At 41.8% G+C, this 26,351-nt stretch overlaps 1 protein-coding gene across 1 annotated transcript; it reads right to left on the minus strand.

Annotated features, from left to right (window-relative positions):
* Positions 1-5,736: 5,736 nt before the first annotated feature.
* On the minus strand, positions 5,737-7,813 carry LOC145798133 (uncharacterized). Its single transcript, XM_082885613.1, has 3 exons — positions 7,508-7,813; positions 6,593-7,096; positions 5,737-5,874 (listed from the first exon to the last, which is right to left on the minus strand). The coding sequence occupies exons 1-3, from the start codon at positions 7,811-7,813 to the stop codon at positions 5,737-5,739; spliced, it is 948 nt and encodes a 315-aa protein (XP_082741739.1).
* Positions 7,814-26,351: the final 18,538 nt, after the last annotated feature.

The following is a 26,351-nucleotide window of genomic DNA, read 5'->3' on the forward strand; positions in this document are numbered from 1 at the left end:
TTTGGCTTTTAAGTTGGTTGGAGCATGTTTGGAACAGGTTGGTCGCTTAGTTTTTCAAACTTTTGTAACCCAGATTTTTGCTCTTACGCTCGAGCGGCACTTCTTGCACTTGAACAGGCTTTGCAAACTCTTAGTACTTTGCAGGTCTGCAAAATTGCTGGGAGAGTGTGTTCTACGCTCGAGTGGTGTTTCCTATGCTCGAGTAGGTAGGCACTCGAATGTTGGTCTGTTTTCTGCAAAACTACTGGATGTGTGTATTCTGCGCTCGAGCGACACTTCTTGCACTTGAGCGGTAATGCCATTTTTAATTGTGCCTTGGCACTCAAGCGTCACTTCTTGCGCTCGAACATAACAACTTATTGTATCTGACACTCGAGCGTCACTTGTTCCGCTCGAGCGGATGTATATCAGTTCGTAAAGAGGTCATTTTACATCACTTTTTACTTTTCTCTCTCTCTCTCTCTACTTTTCAAAACCCTAGATCTAGAGTCTATCTCTCTAAAACTCACTTTCTCTCTACATTTTCACCAAGATCTAGTGACCTCTCTATCCATGTGCCTTTGTAAAAAAGGTAGTGCGCATCAAGAGCTTCCTTTTGGTCCGATTAAAGCTTGGTTTCGGCATTTTTGGAGTTTCTCCATCTCTTCCTTTGGTCTTCCAATTTGAGGTTGGGACTTTCTACACTCTCTATGGATTTTAACTTGGTTATTTCTTGATGGGTGAAAAACATTGGGTGTTGAGATGATTGTAACAAACTTAAGATTTGGGGTTTAAATTCAAAAGAGGGGATTCCAAATGTATGTGTTAAAAATGGTTATGAGAGTAAATGTGAAGTTGTATTGTGGTAAATTTGTTGATGTTGATATCTGGTTGGACTCCACTGAATTAAGTTGGCCTGTGTGTCCAGGGTGAAAGTCTCAAAAATGTTATGTATACATGAGTGTCGATCCCGCGGACGAAATTTCCGTAAAATGGCAAATGGAAGTGTTTGTATGATAGCTATGTTGATTGATACCCACTGAGCTGTGTCCTCAATTTGGTTTTCTGGAATGAATGGAATTGACTCATGAATTGAGACAAAATGAATTGAGGTAATGGGAATTGTGATATAATACTTGGCATAATTTGGTTTTGGAAAAAGAGTTGTAAATGATTTTATCTTTGAGCATTGGTCATGTGCATCATGTTTATAACTTTATTAAAGTTCATATATTATGTTAGATTGTTGCTACTGGGCTTTGGCTCACCCTTCGGGAAAAACCATTTTTAGGTGCTGATGACATGCCACCGCCAAGACAGTAGCTTAGAGAGACTTGAAGCAAAAGCTCATTTTGTTGCATTTAATTTGTATAGCCAAGGGCTTTAACTGTAATGAGCTAGACTCATTTTTATTGTAACCAAGGAGTGACTTGGACATATGTAAGCCGTTAGGGCATTTTAATATCTGTTCAACGTTCATCTTTCAATTACTAGTGATACATGTTGTAGATTCAGGATAGGACGTTTATGAATGTATATCACATGTGTCACCTTTTGTATATTAACTTTGATGAATGAAAGTATGTTGTTTCTGTTCTATTTCCACCTATGTAATGGGTTCGTTATATTTATTTTGGGGGCGTTACATATATGCCAAAACTTGTTGGAGTGCATGTACTTTGGTTTTTGAAATGATTGGTTTACTAGTTTGTTAATTTTATTGCTTGTGGAGATGCAAATGTACTAATTGTGATGTTTTAACAGAATGTGTTGGGTGGGTGGTTACTAGTATTAACAGAATGTGTTGATTGTGATATTTATCAATTTGATTGTGGGCCTAATAGCAAGTCGGTGGTTATTTTTATTATTAATTTATTTACGAGTCTGGTGGTGAATGGGTGGTTAGTGCTATTATTAATTTACTTGCGAGTCTGGTGGTGAGAGAGTGATTATTGATATTAATATAGCTAACCCAATGTATGGGTGAAAATGTGTTGATTGTAATATTTATTTATTTGCAAGCCTGTTGGTGAGTCGATGGTTAGTGATATTAATATTCCTAGCCCCAATGTATGGGTAATATAATACAAGTTAGTAGTTAACTTGTCAAAAATCCAAGCAATAATATATTTACTATACGTTATGCTAGGGATAATAATATAATATAATATACAAGCGAGCCAAGTTCGAACTCGAATAAGTTCGACTCGTTTATTTTTATCTACATTATATAACAAATATATTATTTATTTATTAAATAATATATAAATATATATATATATATATAAATAATAATACAAATACATTATTTATATATTAAATAATATGAAGAATATTTTTTATTTAAATAATATAAATAATATTAAAAATATTATCAAGCCGTACTTGAGTTTTATTAAATATTAACGAGCTGAATTTGAGCTCAATAAACAAGCTCAATAAGCAAACACTACAGGAAATGAAACTTTTGGCGACTAAGCTATTGGTCGCCAAAAGCTCCATGTTTGGCCGCCGAAGCTCATTACCAGCTAAATTTTTTTGTCGCCAAGGTCATCACTTATACCCTGTTGGCAATAGTATTGGCAACTAAACTATTTTTTGTCACCGAAAGTAAACATTTGGCTACTAAACTTTGGTTAGTCGATGAATGTTATCTTTTGGTGACTAAAATACTAGTCGTTGAAAGTGAACGTTTGGTTACTAAACTTTGGTTAGTCGGCAAATGTTATCTTTTGACAACTAAAATATTAATCGTTGAAAGTTCTCACATAAAACTAAATTCAACTATTAGAGACTAAAGTTTTAATCACCAATAGAATTTTTGTCGCAGATAACAATACATTTTGTGACTACACATTTTAGTAGGTAATATAATACATACATTTAGCGACCAAATAGTTTAGTCGTTGTTACTTTTACCAATTACACATTTTAATCGCCAAAACCTCTTAATTTTCATTTCATTATTTTTTACGACCAAACATTTTAGTCGCCAAAAGATGCCATGTTTTTCGTGACTAAAATATTTAGTTAGCAATAGTTTCTTTCCTCATTCTAATTTGTTTTGACGACTAATTGTTTGGTTGCCAAAAGCCATTTGTTTCTTTTTGGCTACCAACATATTTAGTCACCAAATACTATATTTTTTTTTAAAAATTTAATTTCTCAACCACCTATATCCATTATTAGTGCAACTTGTACCCTATATAAACAATAAAATCCATCAATACTAATTATATTATTAATCATTCGACAACGTGCACACATTTCACTTCCAACCATCCAAAAACTTCAGATTGAACATCAAATTGTAAATGTAATACAAATTCCATACAAACCTATGGGAGCCAGAAAACTATCATAGCTATATGGGTAAAATATCCTAAACAAATATCATCTATCCCCTATAAAAGGAGGAGACCCTATACACAAAAGGTGTGTCATCTCTCTCTACACTCCACCCACAACACTCTTTACTATCTAATACTCTTCATTCATGGATTCTAACTTTATCATCGGAGTGTCTCTGGCCGGCAACCCCGGTTGAGTGGTGCCAACTATATTTATCCTTGCAGATTATAGCAGCCAAGCTCATCTCTTCGTTGGAACTCATCAACATCCATCTAAGAGGATTTTCTGGGTCTCACAAAACCAAGTATAATCCAACCTCAAAATTTTAGTTCCATACATAATAGAGGATTAACCAAATTTACTATCCAAAAGAAAATCTATACCACCGCCAAAAAGATAATCTATACCGCCCCAAAAACTAATTTCTAGTAATTTCTAATTTGTACCATGCCAAATTTTAGATATTTACCATGCCAAAAAAGTAATTTGTACGAACTAGTATAAGGACGGAGGTATAAAAACAATGCCTTTCTGTACTTGTCAAAAAAAGTCATATCCACAATTCTACAACTAAAACCATCTGCAAAAATAAAATTAATCATTAGTATTGACTAAATATTGACATATTTAAAATTATAAAAAAAGTATAAAACTCGAACTTAATTAATCTCTTCAAATTAATCATTAGTTTTGCATACTCAAATATATATGAAATAAAAATTTGAAAAACCCGAATGCATACATTAGGCAACCATTAATATTTTACAAGTAATCATTCTACATAATTATAAGTATTTTTCCATTTTTGGCGACTACAACGCTGTTTTCGACTAAGTTTATGACATTTTGAACTCTAACTCCTAACCTTCGTGTCCTATTTACGTACTGTTTGTCTCCACAAGTCACATTTGGCACCGGGAAGCTTTCCATTACATCAAAACAAGGGATGGGGGCCAGTTTTGCATTTTTGCACCCTAAACACCTTTTTTCAACCAAGTTTATGACATTTTCAACTCTGGCTCCCAACCTACGTGTCCTATTTATATCCCGTCTGTCCCCATAGATCCTATGTGTCATGTGGAAGCTGCCTGTGATATCCATAGAGCGGTTCGAGGGCTGTTTTATGTTTTTGCCTCTCGAACGCCCTTTTTCGACTAAGTTGGATTATTTTTAATTTTTTTTCAATTAACTTAAATGAATGTATGTAGTTCCTAGTCTCAAAATAGGTTGGAAGGAAATTGAATTGCATTAGTAATCTTGTTAGGCTTCATAAAATTTACACAATCTTGTTGTGCTAATTTATTCTATGTGAAACCTAACCATTTAAGTACTCTGTTCAACCATTTAATTTACTGTAATCAATTCAAGGAAAGTGAATATTTCATAGAAAACATGTGCTTACCTTTTCCAAATCGGAATGAAGTCCTTCAAAGTATACAAACACAAGGTGCTCTACTGCTAAGTCTTCTAAAGTTTGGAAACAAAAACAACAGAAAACAAAACCCATTATCAACAGTGAAAATGATATACAAAACCATTTTCTAATAAACAAGACATGTCTCACAAAACATGTCTCACTTGAGTGAACCCCAAACTTTGAACTGGGTATACAAATGAAGAATTTTTAGATCAAGTTTGGAAGGAAGAGATGCAAATGGACATGGAGATTACACACATAGGATGGGATGGAACTACTACAACTACAAACACCACCAACAATCCTATGAAAGGCAGTTAAGAAAACCTCACAGCTCCTGAAATACTATCTTTTCCTTCAATTTCTATGAGGCAATTTGAGCTTGCCATGGCTGCCCAAGCTAATGATAGACCACCCCACATGTGTCTCGCTAATCCTACTTAATATGTTTTGTCATTGCCTCTTCTTAATGGTTTGTTGTTGATAATGATGATGATAATGATAAACCACTGTCCATAATATTGAACATTGTTGATTGAAATGATGGAAGGGTTTGATGATATATGTATTGGTGATTCACATAGATATATGCAAAAAGCTCCAAAATGTTATCCATTTTTTATATATATATATTACTTTTCCCAAAAAGTAGCACCAGATAAACAATCGCACATATATGGAACCATAACTCTTTTGAAATGGGCGAATTCAAAAATAGTACATGCTATTATTAATCCAATCTCATAGAATTAAGTAAATCCGATAAGGATCGATCACAAGCCTTGCTTTTACAAACATGCAACATCACTTGCCACACAAATAGTCTTGGGCAACTTATGCTTGTCATTTGATTTGCCAAATAAATACAAAATACTCTTTAAATTGCCACTTCTTATCATTCTTCAGAAAGATTAATTTCAAAGCTACAGTTAGTATTACAACTTGCCAATAATCTGATAAGCCAGCTCAGCTACAGCCAAGGCCACAGCTCAGACTAGAGCCGCAGCAATAGCCAAGGCCACAGCAGCCACAGCAACAGCCAAGGTCACATTAGCTACAGCTGCAGCAACAACCAAGGCCACAACCACAGCCACAGCCACAGTGTCACACACCGGCAATACGGAAGCCTTGGCAAAGATATGCAAGTGTATGTGACGCTAGTGAACTCTCTTCACTAGCCTGCCAATAAAGCTCAAAAGGTTTGCAAAGACAAGCAAACACAATATTAGTTAAGTTGATGAGCCACAAGATTGAAGACAAGGCACAAAATAGCAATCAACAAACTAAAATTAAAGTAAGCAACAACTGAAAGGCTTTCCACAATTTAAAGGCGAAATGAACTTTTCATTGATCAAAAGAAGGCATTACAATAGTTAAACAATGCACCAAAAGTGCTACAAAAGTTGTCTCACCATAAGCTAGGTTGGAGTACATTAAAGGCACAAGTGGTCTGGTTCAACACTTGGGTACCCCTCCTTAATATAGCTTGTTAAGCCTTTTCCTAGCTGGCAGAAGGAAACATCCACTATGTTTGAAGAGTCATAATGGATTTTTAAAAATTGTACAAAAAGAGAAAAATTACAACTCTTGGTCCCAAAACACCTTTAATACTAGGGTATTTACATAAAAATCTACAAGGCAAAAAGATTACATTTGACCCTCTAAAAGTTGGCCTAAAGTTGCTACTTGGTGGCTAGGTTGCTTCATGGCATGTCTTGGACTATCTTGCACTATGCCTTGGGCCTTTGCTTGCACTTGCACTAACAACTTCTTAGGCATGTCTTTGGCTCTCCAAAGGGCACAAATGTGTGTGGCATAAAGGTGTTGACCCTTGGATGGGCGCACCTTGACAGTCTCCCCCATTTGAACAGTCGATGCCCTCGACGACTTGGCCCAATAAGCATCAATCGCGTCTTGAAAAGCCGACAAGTCTGCCTCCCGGTCCCAGCTGATTTCTTCATCTCCAAGGCCTTTCCATTTCACCAAGTATTGCCTTTGTTTCTTCTTGGAAACCATTTTCACCCAATCGGCCAAGATAGATTCAATAGACCTTTTTCTTGCTTTGGCTGTGATGGTTTGGCGTTTCAACTCATTTCGGGTTGGATCTTCCTTGTCTAGATAGTAAGGCTTCAAATAACTCACATGGAAAACCAAGTGCACTTTCAGCCAAGATGGAGCATCTATCTTGTAAGCACATTTTCCAATTCTCTTCAGAATGGTTACCGGTCCCTCATACTTTCGCACTAGCCTTCTGTCTCTTCCCCTCATGAACTTGCGTTGCTCGGGGTTGAGTTTGACAAGAACTTGATCCCCAGCTCTAAACTCAAGTGGCCTCCTCTTTTCATCAGCCTATTTCTTCATTTTACTTGCTGCTTTTTCAAGATAGACACGAGTAATGTCATGGTTTCTCTTCCATTCCTTAGCAAACTAGTAAGCCCTAGGAGACTTTCCTTCATAAGGTCCATCCACTGTGTGGGGCAATAGTGGCTGCTGCTCATTCACTATCTCAAAAGCACTCTTGCCCGTAGAGCTACTCTTTTAAGAGTTGAAGCACAACTGTGCTACATCAAGAAGTTGCACCCAATTTCGTTGATTAGCATTGACAAAGTGGCGCCAATACTCCTCGAGCATACAGTTGAAGCATTCAGTTTGCCCATCTGTCTCCAGATGGTAGCTTGATAAAGTATTAAGTTGTAACCCAAGAAGCTTGAATAACTCCATTGAGAAGTTGCCAACAAAGTGTGTATCTCAGTCACTAACAATACTTTTAGGCACACCCCAATACTTAACAATGTGCTTGAAGAATAGTTGGGTAGTCTCCTCCACTGAAACATACTTTGGGGCAGCAACAAAGGTGGCATATTTGGAGAACCGGTCCACAATAGTCAAGATTGTCCCGATATCTCTCACTTTAGGCAATCGAGTGATGAAGTCAAGTGATACACTTTCCCACGGACGTTTAGGCATAGGCAAAGGTTCAAGCAAGCCTGCTTTCTTCTTATGCTCAACCTTGTCTTGCTGGCAAGTGAGACAAGTGCGGACATATTCTTCCACATCATCACACATTTGGGGCCAATAATATCCTTGTTTCACCAAGGCCAATGTTCACTCCCAACCCGGATGTCCAGCCCAAAGTGTATCATGGCACTCCCTAAGAAGTGTCTTCCTCAAATCACCAGCCCTGGGTACAAATATGCGGTTGCCTATTGTCATTAGAAGTCCATCTTGCACCAAAAATTGGCGAGTCTTGCCCATTTTGACAAGGTTCATAAGATTCTCTGCCATAAGATCCTTGTCTAGATGAGCCTTGACTTTCTCCTTGATGCTAGTTGAAATTGAAGTAAATGAACATACATGATGGCACATAGCAAGCTCTGCCTTCCTACTTGGTGCATCAGCAACATGATTGGTGGCACCGGCCTTGTATTCTAAGGTAAAATCAAACTTTTCCAACTTCTCTTGCCATCGTGCTTGCCATGCGCTTAGCTTGGACTATGTCAAGAAATAGCTAACCGTCATGTTGTCAATCTTTACAACAAACCGTGAGCCCAAGATGTAGTGCCTCCAAGTCCTTAGATAATGCACTACTGCAAGCAACTCTTTCTTATGAGCTGGATATCTCCGTTCGACATCATTGAGCTTCTTACTCTCATAGGCAATTGGGTGACTATCCAGCAAAAGAACACCACCCAAAGCAAAATTAGATGCATCAGTTTGTATCTCAAAAGCTTTACCTAAGTCAGGTAGAGCAAGAACAGGGTCCTTTGACATAGCTTCTTTCAAGGCTTGAAAGGCTTGTTGACACTCCTCTGCCCAAACATATGGCTTGCCCTTTTTTAGCAACTCTGTCAATGGGGAAGCTAGTCTTGAGTAACCTTCAACAAACTTGCGATAATAATTAGCTAATCCAAGGAATAACCGCAACTCTGAGACATTAGTAGGTGGCTGCCACTCTTGAATAGCCTTGACCTTCTCTTGGTCCATTTTGACGCATCCATGCTCAACAATGTGCCCTAGGAACTTAATCCTCTCTTGGGCAAAAGAACACTTCTCTAGCTTGACATAAAGCTTGTGCTCTCTCAACTTGGTAAGAGCCTTCTGAAGATGCTCCACGTGCTCTTCTAAAGGGGAGCTATAAATTACAATGTCTTCCAAATATACTACCATGAATTGATCCAAATACTCTTGAAAAACTTTGTTCATCATGGTGCAGAATGTTGCTGGGGCATTGGTCAAGCCGAATGGCATAACAAGAAACTCATAAGAGCCATAACGAGTAACACAAGTAGTTTTAGGCTCGTCTCCCTTGGCAATTCTTACTTGATAGTACCCCGATTGAAGATCTAGCTTTGTAAAATACCTCGCTTTGCTCAATTGATCAAATGAATCTGCAATAAGAGGAAGGGGATACTTGTTCTTGATGGTCAGCTTGTTGAGAGCCCGATAATCCACACATAAGCAAAGACTACCATCATGCTTCTTTTGGAATAAGACAGGTGCACCGAATGGGGCCTTAGATGGCCTTCCAATAACTCTGTAAGCTGCTTCCTTTACTCATTCAACTCAGGAATAGCCATTCTACACGGTGCACGAGCTGGTGGCTTTGCCCCTGGCACCAACTCAATAGCATGATCCACACCTCGGCGTGGAGGCAACTCTTTAGGCAACTGTTCAGGCATAACATCTACAAAGTGCCTTAAGACCTTCTTAATTACGGCTGGGACGAGAGTAGATTCAAGAGCTTTATTCAACTTCAGCGTGGCAACCTAAGTTTGCTCACCATGCCTAACACCCCTCTTGAGTTGCATAGTTGAGACAAACCAGTCACTGTTGTTGGTGGCCATAGCAAGAATGAGACATGGCATATCCCCCATGACACACATACTATTAGAATAAGGCATGACTACCGTCTTTGTGCTTCTCAAGAAATCCAACCCAAGGATGGCTTGGAAGTCATCCATGGGTGTTGCAGTGAAATCTACTCTTTCTTCCCAAGTGCTAACCTTCAAATGAACAGATTTTGCAACCCCATAAATAGGTTACGCTACTGAGTTAACCGCCTTGATGCAGGTGCCATCCTTCTCTAAAGATAGCCCAAGTCTTTCAACTTCAATCCCCGCAACAAAGTTGTGGGTGGGCCTAGTGTCAATCAAAGCACGGAGGAGCTTCCCATTGAGTTTTACATCCACAAATATCAAACCTTTGTTGGATGACTTGCTCTTGTTCAACTTGCCTGATAAATCCCCACTATACATGGGTTTCTTTCCTTTGCCTTCATCTTTAGACTCCGCAAGTTGTTTGGGATCTGAATGCTTGCACACTTTGCCACTCTTGGCATTCTTCTTAGGCCTCCATGTAGAAGCCTTTTTCTTCATGGCATTCATCATATGAAAGGCTCCCACTCTAGAGCCAGTTGCCTTAGAACCCTTGCCACTTCGCCTAGATTGCACATCCTCTTCCTCGCTATCATCGTCACTTGGTTAAGAGACATGATCAGACACTGCTGCAAGAGCATTCAAGGCACGCTTTTGTGGACATTCAGATAACCGATGTGGCCCATTGCATAAGAAACAAGAGATAGGGCCTTTTACTTTGCTTGTAAAGAGTTATTGAGGGGCTTTTGCCTTGTCACCATAGCTCTTCTATTGCCATTGTCCACCACCCGAATGGGTTTTGGATGTAGAAGTGTTGGCTCCCCCACTCTTAGGTTTGCCATAGCCTTAGGACTTTCCACCTCCCCTACTCTTGCACGGGGAACTACTATCCCGTTGCTTAGGTTCGACGTAGTCCGTAAGGCATTCAGTTGCTGCTTATGCATAGGCTAAATCTTGCACTCTTTGCCTTTGAAGTTCAACTCTGGCCCATGGCTTCAATCTCTCAAGATAGAAGAAAAGCTTGTCTTTCTCTGACATATCTTTGATGTCTAGCATAAGCCCAGAGAATTGTTTCACATGATCTCTTATAGTGCTGGTGTGCTTGAGATCCCGTAAAACACACTGGGTATACTCAACATTTTCAGGGAAGAATTGTAGCTTAAGTTCATGCTTAAGTTGCTCCCAAGTTTCAATTGTGCATAAGCCACGTTGCATCTCATCATGTTTAGTCTGCCACCATAACTTGGCATCACCGGACAAATACATTGTGGCCATAAAAATCCTTGTCTCCTCAGCATCGACTTTCACAGCTTTGAAGTATTACTTCATATCAAAAAGAAAGTTGTCTAACTCCTTGGTATCTTGGGTGCCACCGTAGGCATGGGGCTCGGGCACACGCGCCCTAGTGAATTCCATGCCATCACTAGGTAAGTTGCCAAAGGCATGGGTAAGAACACCAACCCGGCCACTAAGGTTTTCAATCTCTCTCCTGAGTTCAACAACAACATCCTCAAAATCTTGCCCTTGAGTAGGGTCATGAGTTTGCTCAAGATCATAAACCCGTTGCTCAAGGGTGGCTAATGAAGCTGCCATGGCCTCCATGTTGTCCATACGCTGCTCCAAGAGCTCAATTCTCTCCTTTTGCATGGGTTGATGGTTGCTAGTAACATCCATTTAGAAAGCCAATAACAGAGAAAGCCAAATAGACTAGGCCCTGGTACCAACTGTCACACACCGACAATGCGGAAGCCTTGACAAGATATGCAAGTGTGTGTGGCACTAGTTAACTCTCTTCACTAACCCACCAATAAAGCTCAAAAGGTTTGCAAAGACAAGCAAACAAAATATTAGTTAAGTTGATGAGCCACAAGATTAGAGACAAGCCACAAAATAGCAATCAACAAGCTAAAATTAAAGTAAGCAACAATTGAAAGGCTTTGCACAATTTAAGGGCGAAATGAACTTTTCATTGACCAAAAGAAGGCATTACAATAGTTGGACAATGCACCAAAAGTGTTACAAAAGTTGCCTTACCATAAGCTAGGTTAGGGTACATTAAAGGCACAAGTGGTCTAGTTCAACACTTGGGTACCCCCTCCTTAATATAGCTTGTTAAGCCTTTTCCTAGCTGGCAGTAGGAAACATCCATTATGTTTGAGGAGTCATAATGGATTTTTAAAAATTGTACAAAAAGAGAAAAATTACAACTCTTGGTCCCAAAACACCTTTAATACTAAGGTATTTACATAAAAATTTACAAGGCAAAAAGATTACATTTGACCCTCTAAAAGTTGGCCTAAAGTTGCTACTTGGTGGCTAGGTTGCTTCATGGCATGTCTTGGACTATCTTACACTATGCCTTGGGCCTTTGCTTGCACCTGCACTAACAACTTCTTAGGCATATCTTTGGCTCTCCAAAGGGCACAAATGTGTGTGGCATCAAGATGTTAACCCTTGGATGGGTGCACCTTAACACACAACCAAGGCCACAGTAGCCACTACACTAGATTTTGTTTAATAATTTCAAAAGCCTAATTTTGAGCCTTCTCAGGAGGCAGTAAGGCAGAGGTTCACATATTGTGTTGAAGTTAGATGTAGAAAGAACAGAGCATGGTGCAAATATAGGTTATAAGGAAAATGCCACAAGCGCTAAAGGTTATAAGGAAAAATTGCCTAACAAACACATAAAAGATGCATATAAAAAAGAAAAGGTTGTTTTGAATTCAAAAAATAATTAGGGATCTTAAATTCATGTCAGACAAGTAATTCTTAAGAATTAGAGGCTTGTTTCCGAAGAAAAGAAACCATACTAACAGTAATAGCTGGATTTTGATATTATCATGTAATTTGGTGGAGAAGAGAAATTCTGCAAGTCCGTGACACTAAAACAAATAAAATAGCAAGCATATACAACTCTGGTATTGTGCTAATCATAAGTAAATAAAGTGCATACGTGTATAGGATTAGAGCACACAGTTAATATAATACTGTGACCTCTCATATTAACCTAGAAAGTGCCTCAAAACTGAAGATCTCAACAATTTTTAGAAAATATATGTTGCAAAACCCACAGACAAATTAACAAGATAAATATGTCTAATGGACAACAAATTCAATTACCTAAGGTTAAATGACAAACAAAGTGCCTAGTATTTGCAAGTGTCCCTGTAGACGCGCCCGTAGGCCTCACGTTACAGTTTGGACTCAGATTGTCACGGTTCTTAATCTGATCTCACAATGTGCGATATGAGATTGATAAATCACAAAAGAGTCCAAATCCGGCAAATCATTTTGAAAAACAGATTTTTAGAAAGAAGTGCCAAACATGGACTGCTTTGCCAGATACAGAGTCACCACCTAAATATTTTATTTTTGGGAAATTTAGGAAACCCTGACTCGTTGCCCAAGGCCACATGTCCGTCATCACCAAAGTTGCCTCGGTTCGGGAACTTGGGTACGATTGGGGAAGGTCAGCTATGAGCACCCCCGCTCGCCCGATCAAAGATCGGCCTCTACTAATCATGATATCTAGTTTTGAAAACATTATGCGTTCTTATTCCGATTAATTAGCTAATCTTACTATATGATGCGCACAATATTAAAGTATAGACTAGATCGCCTAATTTGGAACAAAGCATTGTATATCCGTTTGTTCAGAAAAATGGTTCGAAATTTGCTACTCGCAAGTAGGCTAAAATACGGATTTCAACGAGTTATTCTAACTCAAGCAATCCAACCTTCACCCACAGGCATTTAGGCAGTAATATCACATAAGCATATAGCCACATGGTAAGCATTCTGTCATGTTAACATTCACACTCATGCGAGATTCTAAAGCATAAATACTTACAGCGTACTCCGAGCCAAAACAAAGAGCATGTTAGCAATCAAATGTATGATCCAAGTCTATGTTAAATGGCTAATGCATCACAGGCAAAATGCAATCTAGAATAGGCTCGGCTAATCCTAGGATGGCATGTGAAATGCAATAAGTAACATATATTCAAGTTAGATTTGAAATACTATGCAGTTAGCATGATGCGCCGAGCCCGGTGCATGCAATACTGATGAATGAATGAACGCATGCATAGCATAAGGTATGCTAAATTAAATATGCCCTAGTACTAACCATCAAAAGCAGGTAAGTAAAAGGGAGAAAGAAATGGGGGTTGGAAGACATGCACACACACACACCCACACTTATTACATATTCGCCCTCGCTCGGAGGGGCCAAAAGAATAATACAAATTAATTAACCTACAAGCTAATTAATTATTACAGACCACTTAACTAGTTAAGCAAATTAACTAAGCTAAGAAAGCAATAAAATGGCCTCGGGAAGGGGGTCCAATGCATGCGTGCTTGGGTTTGCTCAGAAATCCGTCACCATGCACAAGCTGCCTCTGTTTACCCTGCTCTGCTCTTTTGAAAATTGCACAAGTCCCAAGAAACACTCTCTGAACACTGTGGAGCATCACCGACCAAGGGGTGACATCACCGACCATGGTAGAAGGGTCATCGACCATTGATGTGGCTCTCGGCCTCAAATGTTTGGTTAGTCGGCAATAGAGATGGTCGGCCGACCATGTATGCTTGCAGAATCCTGTTTTGACAGTAGCAGAGGGCAAACATGGCATGGCAATGCATTTCAAGCAAATGTGTGCGCCACCACACTCTTTATCATGTTTATGGCTCAAAGGAGTTTGGGACTCGACCCTCGGGCCATCAATTGCGCATTTCAATGCGTGATGGCCAAAGAGGCCAAGGTGTGCATTTTAATGTCAAATGTAATGCATACAAAACAAACAAGGGACCCAACCTCTATCATGGTGATTCAAGAGGCAAGGCATGCATGCAAAATGCAACCTAGGCATGTGACCTAAGTATGCAACATGAACATGTGGACAAACATGCAATAGGCACACAACCTAAGCAAACAAGCATGCAAGGCATGGAACAACTATGCTAATGACAAGCACACAAGATGCAATGTGGACATGTAAGTATGCAAGACATGTGACAACATGTTAAGCAACTTAACCAAGAGAATGCATGCCAAATGCAAAGCGTTTCAAGCATGCAACAACACACAAGGCGAGCATGCAACAACATGCAAAGGATGGTCTTAAACTAGTTTGGGCAGCTCTCAAATAAGCCCAAAATAGTGGCCAAATGCCAAGGAAATGAAGGGCAAATGCGCATACAAACATGCATGCAAACATGGTCCAACACTTAGGCACAAAGAGGGGACTTTTAAGCACACTTAACATGGACAAATAGCATACATGTTAAGCTTTGAAAACATGTAGGAGATGATGCCAAATCAACCTACCAATGCAAGCAAGGCATGCAACCAAGCCCAAGGACTTAAACTATGATCATGTGCCACATGAAGCAAATGACTAAAGTGAATCAAAACAGTCCTAAATCATGCCAAAGTAAGTCCCAAAAACCACTTAGATGGCATCTAAATGATCTAATCCTAGAAGCATACACAATGGCACAAACATAGAGCATGAAACACCAACCATTTAAAGCATTAAAAGAGCATCAAATGCAAGCATACAAGCATGCTATAAGGACTGAAATGACATGATAAGTGGTTCCAAACTGCTGAAACAAAGCAAGTAAAGCATGCTAGAGGGGTCAACACTCAAGGCCTACAAAGGAGATTGCATGGTAGCTATACAAAGCAAGCCATGGATGGCCCAAACAACCAAAAACATACCTCAAGCACATCAAAACATGCATAAAAGCTTCACAAAGCTAAGCCAAAACAAGTAAGCATAGTGGTCTAAATGCTAGGTGCATGTTAAGGCAATTTCATGGCATTACAAGACAAGTGTGCAAAGCATGCATGGTGTGTCTAAGCCAATTAGAAACAGTGTTATATCATGGCAAAATAAGCACAAATAACACCTAAGACGTGGCCAAAGTGAACTCAAGAAAGGTGCTCACACATGAGGCTAAAATGGCAAGTTTTGAAGACAACAAGGAGAGGGGATGGCCCTCTCCTTCTTAGGACCTCAAAGCACCATCCCCGCCACTAAAATCCCTCTGGATTTCAGTGGTGAGGAGGCCCAAACAAGGTGGTCCCAGAGCCCAACAAAATAGCACAAAATGGGGGCCAAACAAGGCCTAAGAGGGGTCAAACAACCCCAAACACCAAAACAACTTTAAATAACTATTTTAAGCACTTAAAATCAGAACTTTTATATGTTATAAGTTAAGCTTAAAAATAGATGCAAGGATGGCTAAAATCCTATGCAAAAATGGGGAATAAAGAGCAAAGTTCTTACCCTTGAAGACCCCTTTCAAGAACTGAGCTCCAGCCGCTTCCTCAAGCTTGAATCCACTCAAAAACTCTAAAAATCACTCCTTAGTACCTCAGTAGCTAAAGGAAAGTGTAACACTAGGTGTTTGTGCACAAAAGTAAGGACAAACACACACAAATACACAAAGAGAGGAAGATATAGAGATAGAATCAATACACAACCCTAACGCTAATCTCAGACCCTCCCTTGAACTTCTGGAACCCTTGACGAGGGAGGAGAAGGCCTCTTATAGAGATTCACTCTTGCAAAGCTTACAAAACAAGCTAAGCAAGAGTGAAATCCCTCCATACACGTGTATGGAGGGGGTGCAAAGTGGGTGCCAGCTCTCACAGCTGGCACAAAATATCTGCCAAAAGCAGATGCACAGTGGTCGGCCAGCCAAAAATGACAAATTGACCAAATAAATGGTCGACCGACCACAAAGAGTGCCGACCGACCAAACATTTGGCCGATGGCAACAAAAGAATGGCCGGTGGCCTCAAGCCATGGCCAGTGAGATGTGGGGATGGCCAACAAGCCATTCCCTGCTCCTCAAAAGCAAAACACAAGTGTTTGGTGCAAAACCAAACACAAAACAGGCAAGTCGAGAGGTCTTGAGGCAAGGCACGTGGCCAAGACCTCCGAGAACTCAAGACGAACATGAACATGGATGATCACTGAGTGTTCAAATGGTGACGTCCAAGTCTTGAGGACGGTCAAAAATGGGGTGTCTACAGTTGCCCCTCTTTGGCAGAACTCGAAAGCCATAACAATGACGGGAGTGAGTGTCAAAGCCCAGAGACGACCCATTTTTAACAAGGCCTAAGACTTAGACAAACATGCAAGACAATAAAGATATGCGCCCGAAGGCGGGGGCAAAATGCAACTGACAATGCAAGAAGCCGAACATAACTCATGATCATGCAAAGAAAGCTATAACGAAACATAACATGCAACAGTTTTAAGCAAGAACCAAGCTACATTACAATGCAGAAAGGATGTAAGAGAATTATTCAATTCTCGATACGTCTCACACGGAGAATACAATACCTGTGTGGCTCGTCTGGTTGCACCAGCTTCAAATGAACCGCACATACAATATCGTGCCTGAAAGAGAAAGAAAACTTAACAGGTACGATATCGTTAACAATATGCATAACAATGCAATCTAAAATTGCGTGACAACGCAAGCGAAGGAGTGCATGACAATGCAACTCGTGTGACAATGCATAACAATGCGGAATGGATGCAAAATGATAATGCAATATATACAAAACTATGTATAAACAATGAAAATGATATGCAATGCAATTGAAACATGATCAAACCATAAGCAATTCAAAACCACACAAATATCATAAAGATGATGGAGATGCAAAGTCCGTCTACCATAGAAAAGGTGCCAAAACCCTCAAACCACAATACCAGCAGTGGAATAGGCGCGTACACATGCAGAACTATGAGTGTGTAGACAAAACACAAGATACAAGTAATTGGGTGGGATGATATAAGTGAGGCATGCTTTGCTCAGGAGAGACTATGATCCTAAATGCTAGATGCAGAACACTACACTACAATGCAATGAATGAAATGGATATGGCGCGCGACCAAAACATATCTTGCCTAGGAAAGGCATGGACACAAACAAACCACGTTTAACACAGAAACGGTGCCGTCACCCTCAACACTAGGTGCGTACACATAATATCATAACTGTGCTTCAACGCAAAAAGTATGGGCACATACCAGACCAAGCTCAACATGGAAAGGCGCAAGCCGTAGATGGAGGTGATGCAGTGGATGTGTGCAACTACAATGCAATAAAATGAATGCATGACAATGCACTATTTACAATGAAACCTACATACTAAATGATGCAGTAGGGAAATGCATGACAATGCAAAGTAAGGAAGAATACACTACAATGCACGTAAGGAAAGATGCATGACAATGCAAGCTATGTACAATGCAATATTTACTAGCTAAAATGCAATGGATGCAGTGGATAAGGCCTGTGGCCAAATCGTATCTTGCCTAGGAAAGGCATGGACACATACAGACCACGTTTAACACGAAAACGGTGCCGTCACCCACAACACTAGGTGCGTACACATAATATCATAACCGTGTTTCAACACGAAGAGTACGGGCACATACCAGACCAAGCTCAACATGGAAAGGCGCAAGCCGTAAATGGAGGTGATGCAGTGAATGCACGCAAGCTACAATGCAATATATACAATATGCAATGGAATGTAATATTTACAATGGATAAGGCACGCGGCCAAACCGTATCTTGCCTACAGACCACGTTTAACACAGAAACGGTGCTGTCACCCACAACACTAGGTGCGTACACATAATATCATAACCGTGCATCAACGCGAAGAGTACGAGCACATACCAGACCAGGCTCAACATAGAAAGGCGCAAGCCGTAGATGGAGGTGATGCAATGAATGCACGCAAGCTACAATGCAATATATACAATATGCAATGGAATGTATGTAAATGCAATATTTACGGTGAGATGCATGACAATGCAATATTTACAGTGAATGCATGACAATGCATGTTTGTTTTTTTTGTTTTCGTTTTTTTTGAAAATGCATGATAATGCAGATGAAATTGAATGCGCGACAATGCATGTCTTTGAAATGCATGACAATGCACATGAGTAGCGCATAACAATGCGAGTGAGGGATGCATGACAATGCAACCTAGGATAAAACCCGCCAAGAGTCATTTGGGCATGACAAACACCAAAGGACTTGCACCTTCAGAGGATTTAAGGTCTCCTAGACCGAGATGCATAACAATGCAAGTATGGCATGCGCTACAATGCACAAGGTGTGTGCATAACAATGCGAGTGCGGCGTGCATGACAATGCAACCTAAGATAAAACCCGCTAAGAGTCATTCGAGCACGACAAACACCAAAGGACTCGCACCTTCAGAGGATTTAAGGTCTCCTAGACCGATATTAAAATGCATAACAATGCAAGTAAGATAAGCATGATAATGCATGATAGAGAAAATGCATGACAATGCAATTGGAATATGCATGATGATGCAAAGGGACTCAAATGCGCGACAACGCATGTTCTCTTTGAAATGCATGACAAATGCATGTGAGGTACGCATGATGATGCGTGATAAGGACCATGCATGACAATGCATGTAAGGTACGCATGACAATGCAGCCTAAGATAAAACCTACCAAAAGTCGTTCGGGCACGACAAACACCAAAGGACTTGCACCTTCAGAGGATTTAAGGTCTCCTAGACCGACAGGATTTAAGGTCTCCTAGACCGAAGGGAGGTGCATAACAATGCAAGTCGTGCGCGTCACAACGTGTGTATGCATGCATAACGATGCAACCTATGTATGCTAACCGTTAACAAGGTAAAACATTATAATGCGATGCATTCAAAGCAGTTACTGAATCTCGTAAGATATCAAAGGATACGAAAAGGATACACCTCGCACGTATTCGAGTGCTACGCACAGAAGACACGGCGCAGAGACTGGTTAAGCTTCGAAAATGCATTTTCTTGCACTGTGTTGAGCAATGGAGGCCACAAACCACATCAAAGACCCAAACAAAGGTGTAGGAGGTTCACCGGCCATCAGGGAGGTCACCGGCCATACATCGGCCACAAAACAAGGCCACCGACCAAATATTTGGCCGACCGGCCAAATATGCCTGAATCGAGGCAGTTTGGTCAATTCGGCACGGGTCTTTAAATATAGGGCTTCTAGCCCTATATTTTCACTTTCCTCTTGGTCGAAAAAACAGCCCCCTCTCTCTCTAGGTTATTTTCCAAGCTTCTATCCCCGTCTTTCCTTGGTTTTCGGGCCCGTTTCAACGTTTGATTCGCGAAACCCTCGCCGTTTTGAACATTTTGAACCGAACAAATCTTTGTTTCGGTGTCTTTTTCTCGATTTCTACCACTCGGGGTTTGTTTCCCTCGAGTTTTCCTTGATCTCTGTGCCTTTTCCGCACCCCGACCTTTCTGGTCATTTTTCACCCTCCCGGGGTTGACTTTTTTAGTTGACTTTTCATATTCTTGCCCGTTTTTCACATTTTCGGCCATTTTCACGCTACCCTTGAGATGGCAGACGATATTCCAAGCGGTGGGGCTCCCCCGGAGATGGATGTGGACCCAAAGGCCGAGCTCTTGCCTCTTCACATCCGACCATTCGATCTGGCAGCCTATAGGCCGATGATTCACATGCTACCTCCTGATGGTCTTCGCTAGTTCAGGACTTTTGATAGGGGCGTGCCACAAGAGCTTCTTCTGCGCGAGCCAGAGTCACATCTGTCTTGCGGTGCTTATGAGGTACAGTCTTCCCTTTGTTTTATTTTCTGCAATGTAGAACATAACTGCAATAGTTGATTTCTGTTCTTTAACTGCTTAGCCCGGATACACCGATATATTACACACTGTAATTCATCTGTGAGCACACTGATACCCGATATCTGTTTGAACCTAAAAACGTGCACACACGCTGTGTTTTCACTGAACCAATCAGACACACTGACACATCATATGCTGTAGTTCACTTCGAGCACACCGGCACTCGATATCTGTTTGAATCCGAAAACATGCACACACGCTGTATTTACATCAATTTTGACTGTTCTTCAAAACTGTACATTTAATATTGCTTTGCAACTGTTTGCTTTTGAATACAGGGGGATTCCCATGCCTTTTGGGGGTATAGCATTGTTGCCACCAGAGGATGGTATATGGAGCTACCGGACACGGTCAGCCATATTGTTGATCAGGCCGGCTTCGGCACTTTCCGCAGAGGACTGTCGCGCCTTACTGCGAACAGGCCTTTGCTTGCCGCTCTAGTGGAGAGGTGGTGGGACACCACTGATTCCTTCCACTTTTCCGCCACGGGAGACATGACGATGACTCCCTTCGACTTCTCGATGCTCACCGGCATCGGGGTAGGGGCTGATCCGATCCCCTTCGACACAGACATGGACGAGTAGGAGGCCGCTCAGATGTACTTACTTGGCGACCTACCGCCTCTTGCTCGTCCAGGATTTGTTAGATATTCGTGGTTCGAGGACCACTTCAGGATTCAGCCAGCCTTAGCTGAGGAGGCACCGATAGCTTAGGAGGAGGCGGAGCAGTATGCACGCGACTTCCATATGTTCTTGCTGGGGACGACCCTCTTCGCCGACCTGGCGAACACTGTGCCCCTCTGTCTGCTGAGCACTTTAGTGGACGTCATGCGGATCCGCCGCTATGACTGGGGTGGCGCAGGCTTGGCCACACTGTACGGCTACATGAGTTCATCCTCTCGCCTCAGCGGACAGTTGCTCGGAGACTACTGGCAAGCTTGGGAGGTACATTTTATTTCTTTATTTTATATTTTTTCTTTACATTTTCTGTACTCTGTACACTGCACATACTGCGGTCTACCTCACGCTGACTGTATACTGCACACACGGCACACATATAATCTGCTTTACACTGACTGTATACTGCACAATACTTCATATACTGCATAATCTGATGCCAACTGACTATACACCGCACATACTGCAAACATGCAATCTGCTTTACACTGACTGTATACTGCACAATACTTCATATACTGCATAATCTGATGCCAACTGACTATACACCGCACATACTGCAAACATGCAATCTGCTTTACACTGACTGTATACTGCACACACTGTACACTCTGCACAATACACGGTTCTGTAATTTTTACTTTATCCTGCATTCTACTTCGTCTACATTCTGCTTTATTTGATAAGCATACTGATATTTGCTCTGCAGTTGTGGGTCTACGCCTATTTCCCGAGGCTTGCCCCAGTGCCGGACGAGGAGACCCCTCTCGGCGTTCCATTCTCCCGCCGCTTCGATGTGAGATGCGTGCGGAGACCCCGGGAGTCGTTTATATTCTTCTGCCGCTACTTCGACACCATCACCGCCACAGAGGTATTTTAGAGTTTGCAGTTCATTTAAGCTTTGCTTTACATTATTCTTTCGATAACAGTAGATAACAAACTCCATATCATTTACAGATCACCTGGCAGCCTTGCGCTCCATTGCCAGCCGCAGTTCGGGAGCGGTATGCAGACGCCGAGGAGTCCGCCCGATTCAAGCTTCTGTTGGAGGGCCCGATCTGTCGGGCTTGGTACCTAAGCGAGCGCTTCCTGCGCCAGACCTTAGGTTTACCGAAGCAGATAGTTCCAGGTCCACCTCCTATCGATATGAGGCAGACAGAGAGGTACCCCCCACATGAGATGGCCGATTACACGATCGGATGGAAGGCGGAGGGCTTTAGAGGCGAGGGCGACTATGCAAAGTACGTCCAGACCTTCATCATGCGGCCCCTAAGTAGTGGCCATCGAGCTGAGAGAGAGAGGCCTGTGGCGTCAGCGGCTAGAGCGGGAGCGGGAGCAGGGATAGGAGCACCTAGGATGGCTCGGGCCTGTGGCAGGAGTGGGCCCCGGAGAGGACAGGGGGCTAGTTGGTCAGCACTGCCCACGACGATGACATGTAGAGGGCAGGGTGGGGAGACTTACCAAATCCCCATCGCTCCCCCTCCGGCTGATCACGAGCTAGTCCGTTTCTACGACGTGCCTCCGGTAAGTATTATTGCATTTTGTATTTTGCATCGTCATTTCATTTCATTTCGTTTGATATTTCGCAGAATACTGATACTTCTAACATTTTTGCATGCTTCCCCCGAGTACACTCGCCAGTCCCTGGAGTTGACCGCTTCGGTGATGGGGATGTTTCAGCGGAGCCTCGACCTGTTGGCTATTTACGGCATCCCGGTAAGCTTTTCTTCAACTGCAGTCTCAAACTCTACACAATCTGATGCATCGCACCATCAACACAGCACTTGATACACGGCCCTCACGGTATTCGATACACTGTAACCCGCAGACTGTTCACACCATTACTCACGGCGTTCGTACACTGCACTCAGTCACTGTATTCTGTATTCATACACTGCTCACAGCATTCATACACAACATTCATACACTGTACTCACACACTGTATTTTGTACTGATACACTGCTCACAGCATTCATACACTATACTTACACACTGTATTCTGTACTGATACACTGCTCGCAATATTCATACACTGTACTCACACACTATATTCTGTATTTATACTCTGTTTGTATAGCATACTGATGCGTTTGCCATTTGTGCTTTTTAGCCTCCATTCCAGATCCCTACTGTAGGAGGTGTTCCAGCTGGGCCTTCTGTTCCCGCCCGAGGACGAGGGCGAGGTGGCACAATATTCCCCTGCACCAAAGTGGGGCACACTCATGTTGGGAGTAGCTTTCGGGCACCAGTTCCCGATGATGATGAGTCCGAGGCAGAGGCAGAGGCAGAGGCAGAGTCATCTGAGGAGGAAACTGGGGACGACTCGAACTCGAGCTCAGATGATGGTGCTGACGATGACGCTCCTGGACCTTCGTCCAGGAAGAGGACAAGGACAGACTCTCGGGCCTGAGATGATTGATGCTGATCCAGATTTTTGCTGCTTTTCTTCTTTTTGTTTTACTTTTTCTTTTTTTACTGGTAGCTTGAGTACCTTGTACTGCCGCAGGCAGGTTTTATTTTCCTCGAAACTTTGTACTTGAAAAGATGATGAAATAAAACAAACTTTTTGCCTGAAAAAGTGTTACATTTGTGTATTTCATACATCGCATCGCATCGCATCGCATCATATTACACAACAATGTAAATGGGATTGATCTTTTGTCTGAAAATCAAACACTTGTATTGTAATAACTAGGTAGTGAACCAGCTAATGACAAAACAACTCATACAACCTACTGCTCATTCTGAACACACAGCCCATAACACAGTGCTTGGTTTACTCTGCATACAGCCTATACACACAGTTCGTACAGCGCACTGCTTATTCTGAACACACAGCCCATTCTGAACACTGCTCATTCTGAACTCATAGCCCACAGCAGCATATTACCCATTCTGGATACACGGTTCATTCTGGACTCTGCAGAAGTTGAAACACACTCAGATACTCCAAAATTTCTTGCTTCACAATCCGAAACCCAAAAGCTTCAGATAGGTCCAGGTTTTTCTGTCCACACTTATCAGAGGTGGACCCTGCAGTTTTATGAAAGAACCAAATCATGTTTTGCACAAATGTGGGGAATGGCACAGCACTCTGAGCACAAAATGATTTAAGGAGAGGGTTTTCAACCGGGTATTGTGCCTACGACTGAACACAGCATACTACGACTCAACCAAAGGTATACAACCCAAACACAACGAGACACACTCGGAACAGACCCAAAACAAGAGTAAAGGTAAACAAAATAAAAGACACGACACACAGACGCATTATAAAAACGAGAGACTTCTCAGATCACAAGGAGCCAGTTTCTTCAGGTATTGTTCCCCACCCTCTTCTCATTTGTGATTCTCATATCACTCAGCCCTCAGGCTCGGTTTTTCTCTCAAAACCCCTTTTTGCTCACTTTTCTCTTAACTTACACCTCTCTATTCTTTACTCTCATTCTTTTCATCCCTCCCCAGATATGGTCGGTCAATAAACAAGAGGTTGTGGGTTCATGCCCAACACTGTTAGCTCGCAGCTACTTCTTCTGGCGACGTTTAGTCGATGTTCCTGATAAGGGAGTGGAGTATCTTGATCCATTTCGGTTCGTGCTTCGCACTTGGCTCGATACCTCATTGCTCGGAGGTCGAGAGTGCTTTCAGCCCTTTATTGACAGCTTCAGCTATGCCCTTTTCGGCAAGTATGCTGGCAATAGGGGAAAGACAGGAAGCTTGACTCAACTATGCCCCTAGTCCATCATTTTGACCATTTTTTTGTTTTGGTCTTCTACTAAAACAATTTTAACCAAAATGAGAGTTAGATTAACATACTTGTTCGATCTTTGATTTGAAATCATGAAAGTTAGGTTATGAGCACTGAAAATTTTCCTTTTTGGGTCCAAGAAATGGTCCTGTTTTGGAAAAAATGGAATAATTTTTGAGAAAATAGTCAACCTCAGTAAAAATTCTCAAAAACCATTTTGGCAAACAGCCAGTGCTCAACGAGCATGAAACGTACTCTTGAGATGTACAACCTCGGATCGGAGGCAATGGAAAATTGCCCCTTGTTCTAAAGGGCACAGTACGGCAATGGAAAGTTGCCCCTGGTTTGGATGGTGACTCATGGCAACGGAAAGTTGCCCCTTACTTGGATAACGCCGCAGCATACTGTAGTCAGTCCTCATTAGTGATGATCGCAACCAAACTCTCGGATACAGAGAAGACGAAGATGGTCAAAACCAATATATGGACACAGTCACTTTGAAAGTGCATGGGGCTGGACTTCAGGATGAAGTTACCTACGTATCCTAAACATGGGAATCAAGCCTTACGTAGTTCAGGTTGTGTCACAACCGAACTATCAGATTCAAAAAAAGGCAAGGATGATCAAAACCATTACATGGACACACTTGATTTGGAAGTGTTTGTGGCTGGACTTCAGGATGAAGTTGCCTACGTATCCCAAACATGGGAATCAAGCCTTACATAGTTTCGGTTAAGGTACTGTAGACAACCCATTTTTGATCGTCCTCAAAACTTGGACGTCACCGTTCGAACGCTCGGTGATCATCCATGTTCGTGTTCGTTTGAGTTCTCGGAGGCCTCGGCCAAGCACCTTGCCTCAGGATCTCTTAACTTGCCTGTTCTGTGCTTGGTTTTGCACCAAGGACTTGTGTTTTGTACTTCTGGGGGTGAGAAGAGGCTTGTTAGCCATCCCTGAAACCCACCGGTCGTGGCATGATGCCACCGGCCTTGCCCTTTTTCTATTGACCAAATGTTTGGTCGGTCAGCACTTCTTCTAGGTGTATCGGCCTTTTTGTGTGGTCGGCCAACCATTAATTTGGCCGGTTGTCTCTTTTTTTGGCCGATATCAACTTTTTGCCTTTTTCAGGCATTATGCATGCCAGCTGGAGTGCACGGACCTATCCTCCATACACGTGTATAGAGGAATTTGCACCCTTTGCACCCTTTTGGTCTAGCTTCTTGGGGAAGCTTGCACCTTTGTCTTAACTTCCTCAAGAAGCTTGGACACCTGTCCCAGCTTCCTAAGGAAGCCTTGGCCCTTTTGCCTTGGCTTCTTTAGGAAGTCTTGACCCCTTTGTTAGATTCTCTTGGAAGCTTAACACTTTGCCTTGTCTATTTAAGGAGACCTTCCTCTTCCTTTGAAGGGGTTCAGCAAAACCAGACCTAATTACATATATCTCTGATATATATCACTCTCTCTCTATATATATCTCCCTCTGTCTCTTGATTTGTGTGTGTTTGAGGGCCTAAAAGTGTCGTTTGTTCTCAGTTTTGCACTAGAACACATAGTATTACACCATACTTCGAC

The sequence above is a fragment of the Camellia sinensis genome, chromosome 8 (genome assembly GCF_055761805.1).
Source record: "Camellia sinensis isolate YWXY chromosome 8, ASM5576180v1, whole genome shotgun sequence".
NCBI lineage: Eukaryota > Viridiplantae > Streptophyta > Magnoliopsida > Ericales > Theaceae > Camellia > Camellia sinensis.

Excerpts from the sequence above, each read along its gene's own strand:
- LOC145798133 (XM_082885613.1), bottom strand. The coding sequence starts at position 7,813 with ATGTGTGATGATGTGGAAGAATATGTCCGCACTTGTCTCACTTGCCAG. Across the intron at positions 7,097-7,507 it reads GGGGTGTGCCTAAAAGTATT|GCTGATGAAAAGAGGAGGCC; the intron begins GTTAGTGACTGA and ends ATGAAGAAATAG. Across the intron at positions 5,875-6,592 it reads AAATGGGGGAGACTGTCAAG|GCTTCCGTATTGCCGGTGTG; the intron begins GTGCGCCCATCC and ends ATCTTTGCCAAG.